The sequence below is a fragment of the Fukomys damarensis genome, unplaced genomic scaffold (genome assembly GCF_012274545.1).
Source record: "Fukomys damarensis isolate Sample0158 unplaced genomic scaffold, DMR_v1.0_HiC HiC_scaffold_33, whole genome shotgun sequence".
Classification (NCBI taxonomy): domain Eukaryota; kingdom Metazoa; phylum Chordata; class Mammalia; order Rodentia; family Bathyergidae; genus Fukomys; species Fukomys damarensis.
The window spans coordinates 51109891-51127359 of NW_022900945.1; the positions used below are offsets into that span (position 1 = coordinate 51109891).

At 45.9% G+C, this 17469-nt stretch overlaps 2 protein-coding genes across 6 annotated transcripts in view; one reads left to right on the forward strand and one right to left on the reverse strand.

Moving 5' to 3' along the window:
* Nucleotides 1-2954, reverse strand: part of Ankrd34a (ankyrin repeat domain 34A) — a 5038-nt gene extending 2084 nt beyond the window's left edge. The window contains exons 1-3 of one of the 2 annotated variants that reach the window (XM_033758453.1): nt 2845-2954; nt 941-1973; nt 2-404 (exon numbers count right to left, since the gene is read on the reverse strand). In XM_033758453.1, coding sequence (XP_033614344.1) covers nt 2-288 — 287 coding nt within the window. In that variant the 5' untranslated portion in view covers nt 289-404; nt 941-1973; nt 2845-2954. Of the gene's footprint in view, nt 1; nt 405-940; nt 1974-2567 lie in introns of those variants that run through there. The other variant, XR_004515131.1, reaches the window with a different exon arrangement.
* Nucleotides 26-16462, forward strand: Polr3gl (RNA polymerase III subunit G like). Of its 4 annotated transcripts, none has more exons than XM_010629520.1 (8): nt 26-102; nt 7577-7743; nt 13774-13903; nt 15033-15101; nt 15370-15426; nt 15652-15725; nt 15862-15975; nt 16305-16462. In XM_010629520.1, exons 2-8 carry the CDS (start codon nt 7618-7620, stop codon nt 16389-16391), a joined length of 657 nt encoding a protein of 218 aa, XP_010627822.1. In that variant the 5' UTR covers nt 26-102; nt 7577-7617; the 3' UTR covers nt 16392-16462. The 4 variants fall into 4 exon arrangements, with proteins under 4 accessions (XP_010627822.1, XP_010627821.1, XP_010627824.1 ...); XM_010629519.3 differs by lacking the exon at nt 26-102 and adding an exon at nt 2996-3099; XM_010629522.1 differs by lacking the exon at nt 26-102 and adding an exon at nt 11978-12037 and having other exon boundaries at nt 7666-7743.
* Nucleotides 16463-17469: the final 1007 nt, after the last annotated feature.

Sequence of the window (17469 nt, forward strand, 5' to 3'; positions counted from 1 at the left end):
CAGCGAGGCCACTGCGGCGCCCCCACCCCCGGCGCAAGCGTGCATGAGCGCCGTGCGCCCCAGGCGGTCTGCGATGTTGGGGTCCGCGCCTTGCTCCAGGAGGTAGCGTACCATGCGCGCCTTGTTCTGGGGGTCGTCGTAGCGGGCTCGACAGGCCGCCATTAGCGCAGTCTCCCCCTGGGCATCACCCTCGTTCACGTAGGCTCCTCCCTCCAGAAGCAAACGGGCCAAGCGCAGCTTACCCTGACCCACAGCCCGGAGAAGAGCGTGGCCCTCGGTATGCAGCATAGCTGCGGCTGGGTGGAGAGCACCGAAGGAGCCGAGACTGAGACCTGCCGAGGGTGGCTAAGGGTCTGGGAGGAGTGACTGGCAGAGGCCTGTGGTCTCAGAGACGAAGCCTATCCCTGCGAGAAAGAGAGAGATCTGATTGACGGATTCGGCAGGGAAACTGAGGCAGGAGGCACTGGCGTGGGGCGAGGGACATCTCCCCCGCGCACAGTCTTTCCTCTAACTCCTGCCTTTGAGCCGCCCCTTCCCCCCAGCGCATGCCTAAGAAGGTGGGAAGGGTGCACCCGCAGGGAAGGATGAGCGCGCGTGCAAATGCGTACGTGCACGCGCAGGACTCGCACCCCACCCTCACCCCACGGCTTATCAGACCTTTCCAACATCCCCCTTTTCTTAACCACACTTGGAATCCCCCTTTCTAGGATGCTGAACACCAACCACCCACACACATGCACTCTACAGTTACACACATATGTCCTTTCCTAACCTCTTTTAGGTTGCTACAACCCAAAAAATTGAGTAGGGGGAAGGAAGCAACTTGCGTTTGGTACCCAAAAGGGGCGAAGGAAGAATTGGGGGTTTCTTTAGCCTCCGTGTGCCCCATCGCTTCGCTTCCTGCTCATTCCCCTCCCAGACTGTGCACCCAAATAGATACCTGGATATCCGCAGAATCTCTGCCTAGCCAGGATTGAGGCCGGGGCCATGGGACAGCCAGGGTGGAGGAGCCGCATTCCTGGGGGTCCACATGGCCTGGGGGGGCACCCGGATTCCTTGGTGTCAGTATCTGCGCCCCGGCGCCGGATCCTGGTCCCTCCTCCCGGTGCGCCCCGGGCACAGCGCCGGCTCGGGAGGAGAGGAGCTGGGGGGGGGCGGAGCTCTGCTGTGCTATTTATAGCCCAGCCTCTGCGGGTGGGGGCGTCGGGCACCGAACCGCTCCCCTCCAAAGAACACAGAAACCCTGAAATACCTAGGGGCTCCAATCCTGGCTTCCCTTTCTCAGCTGACCTCCCTTCAGTCCCGACAAACCTAAGCGTTCCTCGGGGGGCTCCTCGGCGACCCACACAGGGACCATTCAGATTCTTCACTGAGCTCTCGCAGACCTCCATTCTCCCACTTGGTGTGTTTATGCGCTCCTGTGCGCCAGACCTGACACGCACGGCATATGGCACACTGTGCCCAGGGGTGCAGAGAGGCGATTGGGATTCTCATTGGTGTCCACACTGCGAGAGAGGCGGGGGACCCGGCTGCCTTCTTCTATGTAGTTCGGGCGTCAGGGAAAGCACGGTCCAGCTGGAGTCAGACACAGCAACACAACCCCAGCCCACTTTTCCCAGAGCAGAACACACATCACAGAGAAACGTGGAGCTCAGCTGCCTCATTTAGACCTCTTAGATAAGTGTGAGGAAGGTAGGTACCCTCGGGCATTTTTAGATAGGCCAAGGGGCACTCCCGGGTGTCTCTCTCCCAGATGGGGGCAGGAAACCTGCGACACAGCCTTCTCCCATTGCCTCTGCTGTTATCTTTAGATTCTTTATCTTGCTCGGAGGACCCTGTACGTATCATTCCTATGTCTTCTCTCTTCCTATTTGTCGTTGTCCTCTCACTGTCGCTGCCTCTCCTTGCCACCTAACCTGTCTCCATGGTTACCATAGCTTCCATCTGCATATTTTAGGAATGAGTGTGTCCAGCTGGAAGGCACGAAGGGAAGTGGGGGATGAGGAAAAATCCTTAAGAATTGGAAGGATCACCTATGGTTCTAGATAATTCAGAGACTGGAGGCCACAGGCAAACTAAAGTCCCCGGGGAAAGGGGAGAAAGAACTAGTGGCAGGGAAACGAGCCATTTTTAGTAGTCACCGATGCCGACTATGTTCCAAGTGCTTTACATACACTACTTCCAGTCTTCACAACACCTCCATAAGGTACGAGCTACTATCTTCTTGTAACACTTGACATAGTAAGGTTAAGCAAAAATTTCAAAGCTTCACAGCTATTGTCTTTGTCCTAGTCCACCTGCTACAATACCTACCCACAGCCTCCCAGTCTAGAGGTCATTTTCTCTGACAGCGGGGATACTCTTGTCGGCTAACTCCTCGATTTTATCTATCCTCTGCGCTCCTTCCCTGTGTCTTCTGTGAAAGTAGGACTCCTTCCGCCCTGAGCCCCCTACCCAAGGGCTTGGAGGGGCCCAAAAGCAGTGGAAAATGCAGAAAATACTGGGCTCTTGTCTCGCCTCCAACTCTCTTTCTCTGATAACCAATCCGTCCCCAATCCTCTCTCCACCTTTTCACTGACACGGCAGCAACCCACAGAAAAACATCCTTAGAAGTATCCATTGGTGGTACTGGAGAACACGGTGTAGAACTGAAGGGAAGGATGTTGTCATGGAGGAGAGGCCAAACTGTCAAGCCAGAGTCAGGCTCTTTCCTCTCTTTGAGCCCTCGGGGTGGGGGCGGGGGTTCCCTCTACAGATCCCTCTAAGATCTGAGTGTCAAGTTCTTTCCGAGAACTCTTGCTAACCCGGACCTCCTCCAAAAGCGGTGAGGTAGGACTAACGGACCCCTGGTGATCTGTAAACCCATCTCTCTCCGAGCCGCCGCGGTTTCTAGCCTCAGTTCCGGCGGGCTCTCTCCCAGCCTCTGCTCCTAGGCTTTCAAAGTGGGCGGACCTCCCTCCTCCGCTTCTCCTAGATTGGCTGGGAGAACCCACCAATAGGGAGCGCCGGGAGGCGGGCCAAGAACGCCGCCCGCTTGAGGAAGAGGAGCAAATTCCAAGTTGGCCTCGGCGTGGGCTCCGTGTGGGGGAGGGGCAGCAGGTAAGGCTCCGACCCGATGACTGGGACCTCCCCGGGTCTCACACTTTCCGAACTAGTTCACCTGAGACAGACTGCAGGCTAGACAGCGCCGTCCGGTAGCTGATCCTGTTGGATCAGCCCCCTGCTGGCTCCCTACCTTTTCTCCTCTGTGCTCCCACTGCTGTTTTGATCAGATTTTCTGCCACCCATCAAGCAAGAGATTGAAGCAGAAAATCAGAAAGGTTCACTCTTGGACCTTCACTGTTTGCTATGGCATCAGCTTCTCCTCGATCTAGTAACATTATCGCCCTAAGAGCCTGACAAACTCCTGTGATCTATCAAGACTTAGCCGAATATCTCCTACCTGTAGCTTGCAAAATTCCTACCCTCTCTGATGATGCATTGTTTCGTTTTTGAGATAAGGTTTCACTATGTAGTCCAGACTGGTCTTGCTGCCAGGATTCTCCTGCCTCAGCCTCCGGAGTGCTGGGATTATGGGCCCCAGGCTGGATTTGATGATAGCATTATATGTATATCTGTATTAGAGAATTTAAAGTGAACTATCATCTCTTTTAATGTTTCTATAATTCTTAGAATATCAGGTTTGTAGGGCCAGTTCTAGGGCCTGATACGTAGTGCCAGTAAGTGTTGATTGAATGGACTTGATATCTGGAAACTAGCACTCTTGTTGTGGAGGCGGAATTTAAACTCCTAATGTAATTGGACAATAATAAAAGATAATACAGTACATATAATTAAGAGCCTTTAAATTAGTGGTTTAAAATATTAGTATTCCCTGATTGTTCCTATAGTCCAGAGAAGGAAGAAAGCAGAGAGCCAGAGGGAAGGCTTTATGAATCACCAAGTCTCTGGTTTGGAAGCTCATAGAAGTCATGAATTTATTCATTCATTCAACAAATATTATCAAGTACCTCTCATATGCCATATATGCCAGAGACAATGAGGAGCCTTTGCTCTAACATACATCCTTCCTGGGATCAACTTATTTGATACATTGTTATTCAACTTCTGCCTACATTTCTTTCTTTTTCTTTTTTGGCGATGAGTTTGAACCCAGGGCCTCATGCATGCTAAGCATGGACTCTACTACTGCGCTACACCCCTTCCCCATGCCGTCATCTTTATCGAAGAACTCACTATCTCTCTTTGCAGTTCATTCCATTTTGGAATATTTGTTCTTTAATTAGTATCCAACAGATATTTTAAATAAGAAACATGTAGCTTAAAGAAATGCATTCTATACTTCCATTATACAAGAGGGAGATAAATTTGTAGCCCCTTCTTTTTTTTTTTTTTTCTTGTACTGGGTATTGAGCCCAGGGCCTTTGCACTGAGCTATATTCCCCCAGACCTTTTTAATTTTTTAAGTTTTGAGATAAGGTCTTGCTAAGTTACTTAGTTGTCCAGGCTGGGGTTGAACTTGGGATGTTCCTGCCTCAGCCTCCCAGAGTGTGGGCCTTATAGGCATGTGCCACCACCCTCAGTTTATAGAATTCTTAAAAGCAATGCAGCCCTTCTATTTGATGATTATAGCAGTAATATTCACTTACTCCAGAACATTTAGAAACATAAATATATAAAGGAAAATGCCTATTATGTCAGGACCCTGATATAACTATTATGACTATTTTTTTCAGCTTTAATTGAGTTTATTGGTACATTTTAGGGATACAGTACAGTTACATTCATTGTTGGGATCTTGTACCTCCACATGATATGAATATTTTGAGGGCTGGGGATTTAGTTCAGTGGTGTCGCGCCAGCCTCACAAGTGCAAGGTTCTGAGTCTGATCCCTGCTACCAAAAATTTTTTTTTATATGCATTATTTTCCTGTCTTTATTCTGTGTGTACTTGTGTATCTCATTCATAAATAGGACTATATAATTTTATATCATGTTCTCAACTGTTGAGAATTTCTATACAGTGAGCTTTTTTCTGCCTTTAAATATTTGAAATCATGATTTTTGTGGCTACAGAATAGTCTAAAATGATAAATTAATTTGTTTGTTTGTTTGTTTTGTGGGTTTTTTTTGAGACAGGGTCTCACTATGTAGTTGAGACTGATGTGGAGCTCACCATGTAGCCCAGGCTGATTGAACTCACAGCAGTCCTCCTACGAGTCTGGGATTACAGGCGTGCGCCATCACACCTGGTTTTGTTTTTTGAATTTTTTTGCGGGGGGGTTAAGATGGTGTCTCCCTATGTAGTTCAGTCTGGCCTCGAACTCACCTCTCCAGTGATAGGATTATAGTCTAGACCACCATGCCTGGCTAGTTATCTGATTTTTCAAACCATCTATTTACTGTTATCATTATTATTATTATTTTGGGTTTTGAGGTTCAGCATCTCACTATGTAGTTCAGGGTGGTCTTGAACTCTCTATGTAGCTTGGGCTGGCCTCAAACTGGTGGTGATCCTCAACCTCTTGAGTGCTGAGATTAGAGGCGTGTGCCACATGCCCAGCTCATCCTTTGATTATTGAACCATTTAGGTTATTTCAGAATTTTTTCTACCATCAGTAGCTATTTGATAAACATCCTAGTACTTATATCTCTGTATATGCAGTGATTTCTTTAGCATAGATTTTTAAAAGTAGAATTACCAGATTAAGGATATAATCGTGTAAAAGGCTATTGAGTCTTGAGTGATCAAAATGTGATTGTATTCATAGTCTTTCCGGGGAGGTATGAAAGTCCATCTGAAAAAACATCACAACATCTTTTTTTTTTTTTTTTTTTATATGGGGGATCACACTGGGGTCCTTGGGCTTGTGAGTCAGGCAGTGCACATCTTGATTATTATTTAAATCTTTGTTGAGTCTATAGGTATAGAGTGGGTTTGGGGGGTTTTTTTGTTTGGTTTTGGTTTTGGTTTTTTGAGGCAGGGTCTCACTTTGTAGTGCAGGCTGGCCTTGAACTCACTATGTAGCCCAGGCTGGCCTCGAACTCATCACTTTGTAGTGCAGGCTGGCCTTGAACTCACTATGTAGCCCAGGCTGGCCTCGAACTCCCAGTAATCCTCCTGCCTGAGCCTCTGGAGTGCTGGATTGCAGGCGTGCACCACTACCTTTGGCTAGGTGTAGAGTGTAGAGTGGTTTTATTTGCCATTCTTTTGTCAATTTCCTATTAATTTCTCTTGCCCACTTTTTCTACTGAAGTGCTTTTTTTTTTTTTTTTTTTTTTTTTTTCCCTTTCCATTTAGACTTCCACAAGTTCTAATATAAAAAAGTGTTAGGGCTGGGGATTTAGCTCAGTGGTTCCGGTGCCTGCCTCGCAAGTGCAAGGGCCTGAGTTTGATCCAGTACAAAATAAATAAATAAATAAAATAAAATTTAAAAAAGTGTTAGCTTCCAGACTTACTACACATACAGCAACTATAAAAGTTAGATTACTCCTGCCCTTAGCCCCTTGCCACAGTTTGTGTATCTAGGAAATGGCAGAACTGTAATTCAAATCCATGTTCTTATCCTCTGTGGGCACCTTCCTCACATTTGACGTATCTATTGGTGTTTTCTGTTTGTTTTGTTGAAACTTGCCTCACCGCGGTACATAGGTATATGGAACTGGGGTAAGTGTAGTGTACATAGATGTGGCTTAGGGGAAAGCAGAGTGCAGAGGTGAACCCTAAAAAAGGTCACTCTTAGGGAGGTTCAGATTGGGACCAGAGTAGGGGAGACCTTCAAGACTTTAGGCTCCATCACGGTCAGAAATAGCAGAGATGCCTGTAGATTCTTGACCTGAGAGGAGTCACTTAGTTTCCAACTATCAATTTATTGCCTGGATTAAATGAAATTCTGTCTCCCCCCCACCCCGAACCCTTAGAGTTCACTAACTTTTTATGTGGAAATAATTAGGTTTGTCTGATTTCCAAGCTCATGACCTTGTTTTGTTTTGTTTGAGACAGGGTCTCACTGTGTAGATCAGGTTGGTGCTGAACTTGTGGTGATCCTCCTGCTTCAGCCTCTGTAGCACACCCACCAAAAAGGAGTACCAGTCCCAAAGAGCCAGCCAGGAGTCAACTTGGAATCTTGGCTCCAGAGAGGCATTATCCATTGCACTCCTGGCCCTGAGACGCATGGCCTTTTCTGAAGAGTGCTTAGGAAAACTCTATCGGAGGCAGAATAACTTTTTACAGCATGTTGCTTGCCCTGCAAAGGGTTTGGATTAGTGACCTCTGAGAGTCCTGCTAAGAGTCTGTGCTTCCAAATAGTGCTCAAAAAGATCAATTTGATTATAATGTCTCTTGCCCCTTGGTTGACAGTGAGGTTGTTGACTCACTGTCCCCACAGTGTCTGACACACTACCTTTTTCATAGTAAATGTTTTGCTGAACTGTACTAGACTGACTGGGACCCTGGTTGACTTTGGAAGGTCAGGGAGAGAAAGGGAGAGAATTCGTAGTTACATGTAGAAAAGCACACAGTGTTGTATCGGATTCTTCTAATGTATTCCTTTTTCTTTGTTTATGTCCTTATCAGGTTTTTCTCACTGCAGCTCTGAATATCCAGGCCCCTCCACCATGGCCAGCCGGGGTGGGGGCCGGGGTCGTGGCCGCGGCCAGCTGACCTTCAACATGGAAGCAGTGGGCATTGGAAAGGGGGATGCTTTGCCTCCACCCACTCTGCAGCCGTCTCCACTCTTCCCTGTGAGTAATCCCCTTCCTTCCGAGACTCCAGTGTGCTCCGACTGACTGTGTGTGCTCCTGGATTCCTCCTGGCCGTCCCATCCTACTACCATCCTCATCTCGCCCCTCCAGTCTCCTTCCCAACCCACAGGGGAAGTTTCCAGGCTAAGAAAACATTTACCCTTCCTTCTCACCCTCCCAGCTCCTGATTAGTTAAAAAGAGCCAAAAACCAGGACCAGACCAAGACCATAACAAGCCTTTATTATGGGGAGGATCTGCCAGGCTGTCTCCAAACAACAAAAAAAGAGCAATATGGCTGAGACAGGGAGCGCTTTTTATAGGAGCTGGGGTGGGGTCAAGTAATGTGGCGGTAAGGGATTGGAGGAGTCTGTGACATCACTAGTTGCTAGGGAGATAGCAAGCATCAGGTTGCTCTTTTGGCAGGAAGAGGGGCATTTTGGGAAGAAGAAGGTTCTTTTGGTGGAAGAAGCCATATTCTAAATGGGAAGCAGGGCATTATGGGAAGGAGAAGCCTGTTGTACATGTAGCAGCTATCTCAAGGCAAGGAAAATCTAACATTCCAGGCTTTTGTTTTATGGTTGTTGGGCGAAGGTCTCTTCTTCTGGAGCTGCTTCAAGCTGACAATGGGGCAAAGGTTGAGGTTAAACCTGGGTCTGATGGGGGCAGCAGTAGGTGGGGTCTTCTTCCTTCTGCTGCAGTGGCCGATACCCCACCATGATGAATTCCTTAACTGTCTGGTTGGTAAGTGCTCTCATGCGTTCCTGTAAGAAATTTTAAAGACAACAGAACAGAAAGGGTCTGAACAGTAGGATTATGTAGAGAATGGTGAGGGGACCCAGGAAAGGAAGAAGTCATGGAAGCCATTGGTCAGAGTATCCTGGCAGTGAGTGTAGCCAGTCTAGGTCTTGTCTATGTTTTTCTATGCATTCCCTGAGTTTCTTTGCCTTGTCTCCAACAGGCAAATTATTATCTATTCTGGAGAATCACACCTGCCAGTGGATTGATTTGGGACTGTAGGGTGACCAGAGAGTCGGCTACCTCTTCCGTATCTTATTTAGCTCTTAGGGTAGGGATAGGGAGTCATAGAAATGTGTTGATGTTGAGATTCCTGCTCCCCCAGTGCCAATTCCCACCAAAATACTGGCCCTTAACAGAAGGAGAAGTACAGGGAGAGTGCACTTCCTGAGACAGTGGATAGGTGGCTGTTGTGAGGGCAAGATTTGCTGTAATAACTGGGTTTCTGTGTAAATTGTGAGGGGAGGGCTATGGAAGCCCACATAACCGAGGGAAGATGGAGTTGAGTTGAGACAGCGAAAGGCTTGGGAGTCACAGATATAAAATAAATCCCTAAGGAGACAGGTTATGCCCGACTCAGGAATATGAATAACTTTAGCGTAAGGGGTAGAGTTGTACTGATTTATGATAGATGAATTTATACGGGTCCAATCACCATGTGTGGAGGATTTTAATTGGGTTGCTAAGGGGTCTAATATTGTGATATTTTTGGGGGCAGGGATGGTCCAGTTAAGGGGAATTGGTATGGGGACATTCAGCACTCAGTTTGGTTGCCTGGCAAGCTAAGTATGGTGGTGTTCACGAGGTGTAGGAGCCTTTTATGTGTCTCAGCAGCTGTATGTGTGCATGTGTGGACAGGTGGACAGATCAATATTTTTATATGGGGAGAAGTGTTTTGCATGTTTTGGCTATGAGCCGTTCTTCTGTCTGCTCCTGCCATTGTTTTAATGATCCCATTGTGTTTTTAGTGTCCAGCAGGCCCACGTACCCTGCCTTTCTTTACATGTAGAATAGTCTAGAGATATAATATTTCCCATACAGTAGAGCTGGAAACTGCCAGAAGGGGTCAATGACTGGAGCCCTTTTTTATATCTGGCTTTATGACTATGGCACTGTTTTATACCTCTTTTGGGTTTTTTTTTTTTTTTTTTCTGTTGGGTGTTTAAGACCAAGTTAAAGTGAGACCCGTGTTAATCAATATGAACCTCTTGTTATCTATCAAGGTCAAGTAAGTCTCCTCAGTCCATTACTTTGTAACCATGCATAGAGCCTCTCTGCTCCTCTGTCGGTGTCAGCTGTCAGGATGGGTCACCACCTTGCTTGACCAAGTAGCTTTCAGTGAAAGCATGGGAGATTTTTTTCTCTTGGTGACCTGCTTCTGGCACACGGTACATTTGTCCTCTGGTGTCCAGCAGTCTTCCTGCTCAGGATGTTGGGTGACTTACCAAAGATGTAAGGTGTGTAGAAAAGGTTCCTTCATACCTTGGATCTTTGATGACCTTGGAGGGCCAGGGCCAAAATACTGGCAGTCTTCTTAGCCCAGTTACCTTTTAGTGTTGGTCTCTGCACTTTGGTGGTTGAACACCCAGAAGAGAAGATCAGTGACATTAGTACCTTAGGAGCAGTGAGTTTAACTATCATTTATCGGATTGCCAGCACCCTGTGATCTAAAACATAGTTAGAGGACTGTTATTTTTATCAATCGTGGTTGTTCTAGTAGTTAATTTCCTGTAGAATATTAACAGAAAAAACTTGGAATCAGGAGCCACACATAATAATTATAATATTTTAGCATGACAATCATGATATTATCTTTGCAACAAACTTAGATATGTATCTCAGTGTAAAAGAGCTATTGTTAAATGTATTTATGCCCCTCTAAAAACACAGAAAAAAACAGGAAACTCTTATTTAAGTTATATCTTTTGATAAAATGCCATCTAAGGAAAGTGTATGGGCCTACAAATGTACCTGTAATCCTGAATAGGTGGAGTAGAAGAGAAGGGTGAATACCTGGATCAAAAGGTTATTGTCATAAACAATATGTTAGAAGACCTGTATAGTCAGAAAACATGAATATATTTTGTACACCAGAAAAGTAATAAAAATTATTATAATTATATGAAACCTTATGTCCTGTAGTGTAGAGGATCTTTTTTTAATAGCTCCTCGTTTTTCCACAGAAAATATATTTTGAAGATGACCATTATAAAGACATCACAGCATATTTAAAACTAAACCCTTTGATGATAACCAATGTAAATATTTTATAACAACATGTTTAACAATGTTTATTGGGGGTATATCATCCCATAAGGCTATGAAAATTACTGGGGCTCCCATTACTGAACAAAGACCAGAATAAATTTTTCTGAGCAGCTGTTTGTTTATTCACCAAAAGGAGTCTATCCAAACCTAAAAGTTTATATTTAATTATCTTGACAATTTTTTAAATAACCTATAAAACCAGGTTGTAGAAATTAACAATTTATTTGTATCTTTGATGTCATTTTGATCAAAAAATATAATTGGACAAACGCTTTTAAACAATTGGACAGATGCAGACAAACATAAAACAATTTATGAAACTAGAGTGCACTCAAATATATTTGGCCAGTTGAATGATAACATCTTTTAATTAAGACTAGTCAAAATTTTTTCAGGTCAATTAACAGAGATCTTTTGTAGAATTAGAATCAGAAGACATGAAAGCTCTTTATGACTCTAAATGTCCACCTTTCATAACAAACTTGAAACCAACAAGCAAGCATATATATTTCTTTGATAAATCACTTCAGCGTATCTTCTTGACATACTTAGGCCTTTTGGTCTTGTATATCTCTAGTCTTTAACAAGACAAACATGAAAAAATTTTTTTAATGAAAGGTATATCCCCTTTATTTATAGCCTTTTAAAATATATTTTTTCCTATCTCATTTACTATAAACCTTTCATAACAAACTTGGCTTCATTAGTTAAAATTTTTAAAGTGTTACCTTTTTTTAAAAATCTCCTCAGTGTTATACTTTAAAAATTGATGGTTGACAATAGAGTATTTGTAACCCTGAGTTTTTTTTTAATCAACAAAATACAGAAAGAGCAAGTTACCCCTATAATTACAATGTAAGAATTTGTAATGTACAAGAAATGTTTTAAGCATACTTATTAAACATTATTTTAAGTTGGAGAAGAAGGGTACATCTGTCAATTAGCCAGAGGAGGGAATGAAAACAAAATTCTTGCCTTAAGGTAGGTGTGGGGTCAAGAACAGAGTTTATTTATTGTGTCCAGTGACATCTAAGATATAAGAATAGTCTATTATGTTCTGTAGCCTGGAGTTTTATCTCTGCCTTAAATGAAATGTAGAAAAATGTGTAACCTTGAGATGCAGAGACCCATTTGTAAGTGAAACCACAAAAAAAATTTGTACTGTTTTAGAAACAAATTAACTCCCACCTGGCTTGCAGATACTGAAGGAAGACAACAACCCATTAAAAGGTAAATTATTGGGAGGCTGAGGCAGGAGGATCACTGTGAGTTCGAGACCAGCCTGGGCTACATAGTGAGTTCCAGGTCAGTCTCAAATACATAGTGAGACCCTGTCTCAAAAAAACAAAAACCAAAAAAATAAATTTTAAAAAATAAAAGGTAAATTAATTTTTTTGTACAAATAAGCAAACTTGAATACCAAAGCTAGAGGAAATTCACATGCCCATTTTATAATAATTTTAAGCAATTAAGTCCAAACAGTAACATGTACAAGACAAGAATAAAATGGCGTTTTACCAAGAGGAGCCTCACAGGCAAAACGACCTTTTATAAAGTGATCCACCAAATCAAAAGTAGTCACTGGAGTCTGGGCTGAGATTGGGGTGGGGAGGGAGTCACTCGGGCAAGGAGAATGGGGAGGGTGGAACTGGAGGGGTGGACAACAGAGTTAGGGGTAGAAGTACCTGAAAGGGCCAACAGGTTTGACAGAGGGAGGGGCGAGAAAGAAGGCTTGTAAGTAGGGGATTTGTGACCATGTGCCATTGCACTGACAAAAATTCATAAATCGTGCAATTGAATTTAAAATTGAAAGTACCATTTTTGGGCCATTGAGATTTATTATCTAATTTGTATTGAGGTCAAACTTGGTTGCAATAAAAAAATGAGTCATTTTCGCTTAAAGTCGGGTCCCAACAATCCAAGGGAATGAAGTTGTGCCAGGAGGCAGCCAAGAGGCGTTGAGGGAGGGTTTTGGACTGTTGGGCGCCCAAGTTAGGATGGATGAGGAGGAGTTAGCTCCCTAGGAGGAGGGCAAAAGAGAAGAATGTCTTTGTCTCTTTTGATATTCCCTGAGCCAGTCCCCAGAAGGGGAGAAAGAGGAGTTGGGCAGAGGGGGCATTCCCCAGGGGCATGGTCCTGGGCCCAGGGGCCTGAGAGGGTCTCTCTGACCAACCCTTGGATTTTCAAGTAGTCCCCAGAGGGAGAGAACAAAAACAAGACAGAGGACCCAAGTAGAGGGACGCTAACTACCTACTCACCCTTAAATCAGTGACCTGTGTGGATGTGAGTCTTAGCAATGGCACAGGTAGAAAGCCCCTAGGAGGTCCTGGCTTGGCAGATGTGGTCTGGAGGAGATAGCCAAAAGGCCAGTCGACCTTGGCCTGTGGGGATTGTCACTTAATGGACCACCTTCCTCCCGGGTCTCAGCACCAGATATGTTAGGTAAAAAGAGCGAAAAACCAGGACCAGACCAGAACCATAACAAGCCTTTATTATGGGGAGGATCTGCCAGGCTGTCTCCAAACAAAAGAGAGCAAGCAATATGGCTGGCACAGGGAGTGCTTCTTATAGGAGCTGAGGTGGGGTCAAGTGATATAGCGGTAAGGGATTGGAAGAGTCTGTGACATCACTAGTTACTAGGGAGATAGCAAGCATCAGGTTGCTCTTTTGGCAGGAAGAGGGGCATTTTTGGGAAGAAGGTTGTCCTTTTGGTGGAAGAAGCCATATTCTAAATGGGAAGCAGGGCATTATGGGAAGGAGAAGCCTGTTGTTTTATGTAGCAGCCATTTTAAGGCAAGGAAAATCTAACACTGCCTAGCTTTCCAAATGCTGGGTCATCTCCTCCCACCCTCCTCTCTTCTGGCTCTCTGCTCAGTGGGAATGTTGGGTTAAATCAAGGGGAGGCCTTCTTGAGTTTGGTCTCTGGCATTCTCTCCCCGAACTGACCACTGCTTCTGCCTCCTTAGCCCTTGGAGTTCCGCCCAGTGCCTCTGCCCTCAGGAGAAGAAGGGGAATATGTCCTGGCACTGAAGCAGGAGCTACGAGGGGCTATGAGGCAGCTCCCCTATTTCATCCGACCAGCTATCCCCAAGAAAGGTCAGCTGCATCAGGTCGGGAGTGCCTGCACTCAGCACTGCTGAGAGAGACACAGAAGCGCACTGAGTGGGGAGTTACTCCTGTATGTGAAATGCATTACAGTATTTGTGATTGATTTTGAGACTCACAATAGTCTTGGGGCAATAGGAGGTCAAGTGTTAAGGTCTCATTGCACATGTATAATTGGGGGAAGTATTAATTTGGGAGAGGGTAGTGGGGAGTGAACTCAGGGCCTTCATACTGAGCCACAGGCCCAGCATTTTTTACTTTTTTATATTTTGAGATAGGTTCTGCTAAATTGCCTGGGTAAGGTTCAAACTTGGAGTCCTCCTGCCTCAGCCTCCTAGAGTGCTGGGATTACAGGCATATGCTATCATACCAGGCTTAGAGTTTTTAACAAAACTTAACATCCCAACCAATCAGAAAAGCACTGGTGCTGGATCTCTGAGTACCCTACCTACATAAAATAACCCTGTGCCTTGTGGGTCAGAGGGAGCTCTGGGAGGCTAGGAGGGACCAGATGAGGGAGACTTGGGACTGAGGGAATTTACCAACTGGTGTGGAAGGACAGGGGCAATTTAGTATAAGTGACAGCTGGTGCTTTCCTGCTGAAGTCCTGGAAACCGGAGGCTCAGACAGATGAAGAACTCACTAAATGAGTCCCACTACTGAGGAATAAGGAGAAGACTGAAACCCTGGCCTCTTATTCCCTACAAGTTGCCTGTGCCCCACCCTTTCTCTTTTTTTCTGGGTACTGGGGGTTGAACCCAAGGCCTTCACACTGAGCAACCTCTCCCAGCCCTTTTTCATTTTTTATTCGGAGACAGGGTCTTTCTAAGTGGCCAAATTGTCCAGGCTGTGCTCGAACTTGCGATCTTCCTGTGTCAGCCTCTTAGGGTACTAGGATTACAGGCATGGTCCACCGTCCTATCTCTTGATACAGCAAAATCATCATAATTTGGGGAGGCAAAAGGGCAGGTTAGAAGAGTGATAAGTTCACGGAAGCTGATCCCCTGGGCTCTGGGACAAATAACTCCTTGGGACTGAAAAGAAACAACCCTCAGAAACAACCCCGTTCCAGGCACCTGGGTGGATAAAACTTTTTGACTCTCGACCTCTGACCCCTCAGATGTGGAGCGTTACTCAGACAAATATCAGACGTCTGGGCCGATTGACAGTGCCATTGACTGGAACCCGGGTAGGTGATGCGTCCAAGGGCTTGTGACGCCACGCCCGCCCAGTGGTCCCATGCTCCCCTCCCCATGAAGCATCTGCAAATCAGAGCCTTGGATGTGCTCCCCAGACTCTCAGATGCCACCTGAAAAATCTCACAGCTCAGCCCCCGCTCTCCGGCAGCATGAGAAACTTGGACCCAGCCCTGTCCCTTCCCTCCCCTAAGACCTTTTCAGCAGTCCTCACTCATCAGAAACCCAGACGGGTCTTACTGACACTGTCATTCTTCCCAGACTGGCGGCGTTTACCCCGGGAGCTAAAGATTCGAGTGCGGAAGCTACAGAAGGAGCGTAAGTGTATGGGGAAGAGGGAGAAGAAAAGCATCTTCCAGCAGCTCTAGAGCCTCCCTCCCCTCTCCTCTAAGTACCTACCCAGCCCTAGCGTTGTTGCTGGATGCCTCGATGGCCACATGAGGGCAGCAAAGTGGCTTGTTTGTTTTCCGGAGGCTGGTGTAGAAAGCTCGCCGGGAGACTAAGGAGCTGATGGTTTACCTTTTGATCCCGCACACACACCAGGGACAACCATTCTACTCCCCAAGAGGCCCCCTAAGACCACAGAAGATAAAGAGGAAACAATACAGAAACTAGAGGTGAGCAGGACTTGCCGTCTACACAAAGAGCTCCCGGGCCCCAGATTGTTTTCCTGTCCCTTGGCCCATGTATGCCTCAGTTTTCCCTTTCTGCGAGCCGAGTTGGAGTTTCTCTTCATATTTATCTTCACTTAAGACCCTGGAGAAGAAGGAAGCGGAAGTGACGTCAGAGGAAGATGAGGAGAAAGAAGAAGAAGAAGAAAAGGAAGAAGAGGAGGAGGAGGAGTATGATGAGGAAGAACATGAAGAGGTTAGGGACCCTTGTCCCCTGCTTCCCTCATAGGCTGTGGGTTCTCTCCTCTTGACACCAGAGACCTTCTCAGGAGGTTACTGGGCCAAGGGAGATAAAGCTGCCTAAGGGCAGGGGCTTCTCAAAAGTGAATGACAGGGCTGGGGGGTTGGCTCAGTGGTTCTGCCACCTGCCTGGCAAGCGCAAGGGCCCAAGTTTGATCCCTAGTACCAAAACAAATGAATGACAGATGGAAGGGATGTCCCGGCCCTGGAATGATGGACCTAGAAGGGAAGAAGGACAGCGCGGGAAGCATGCACAGCCTTTTTCTTTCTTTTTCTGCATTGCAGGAAACAGACTACATCATGTCATATTTTGACAATGGAGAGGACTTCGGAGGTGACAGTGATGATAATATGGACGAGGCTATTTACTGAAGAAAAGCCCTCAATAACACTCACACTTCTCTTTATTTGGGATGTAGAGAATAACTATTACTTAGTTTTATGAGCAAAGAAAATGTCATTTGGTCAGAGTCCAGATAACCTCCCTGGTCCCTGGAGATAGGAATGCAGAATGGTACCACATAGCTTTCCTTCTGCCTCTCCCCCCTTCCCTGTATGTCACCTCTTACATCTTGGGAAGAGGGTAGATGTCTCCATCCCACGAGGGGAGAAAGGAGCGCTGAAAGCATAATCAGCTTGTTAGAGCTGAGACGGCTGCACACGTTCCTTCCCAACTTTTACAGCTTTTTGTGCATGTAACTGAGGGTGGGAGTAGCTAGGAAGAGTAAGGTTGGTTTTTGTCTCTCTCTTTTTTTTTTTCTATTTTTTCTCTTTTTAAAATTAGTGTATGTTTGTGATACATAATAAATGAATTCATTGTGGGGTAGCTATATATTTTTTAAATAAAGTGTTTTTATCTGTCTCTGTGTCCAGGGTGAATTCTGGAGGGAGAGGGCTGGTGGAAAGGCTGAGGGGGACGCCCATCTGTGTCATACTCTACCTGTGAGAGTCCAGTGTGATACACGGGGTTATAGCTTTCTTGTCCTTTGTCCCTCCTCCAAGGTGAGCCACATACTCAAAATATAGCCCTGCAAGGGGATGTTCAGGCCTGCACCTGCAGTGCCCTTTGGAGGGAGTTGGACAGAACAGCCCATGCCACCTGCAGACCAGCTCGCTTCTGGGTCTGGTCCTCAGGCCACAGCGACATGATCACTTCTGTGTAGCGTGTTCACAAGGACACAGGCCCTCCCTTTCCCACACTTGACCTTGATCATGTCCTTATTTACACAGAATGATTACAGCTATTTTTATGGGGAGAGTCGAGAAAGCCAGGTGCAGGGAGGGAGGAGGGGCTGGCTCTTATTCGGCTGACTCAGGTCTTCCCGGCCCTGCACACCCCAATCTGAAAGGTAAGTTTATTCGGAGGGAGCTCCCTAAATGTTCTGTGCTCCACGTACACAAGCCAGCATGTGGCAGAGTTGCAGGTTCTCTTTTGGTTTTTCCCTCAGGA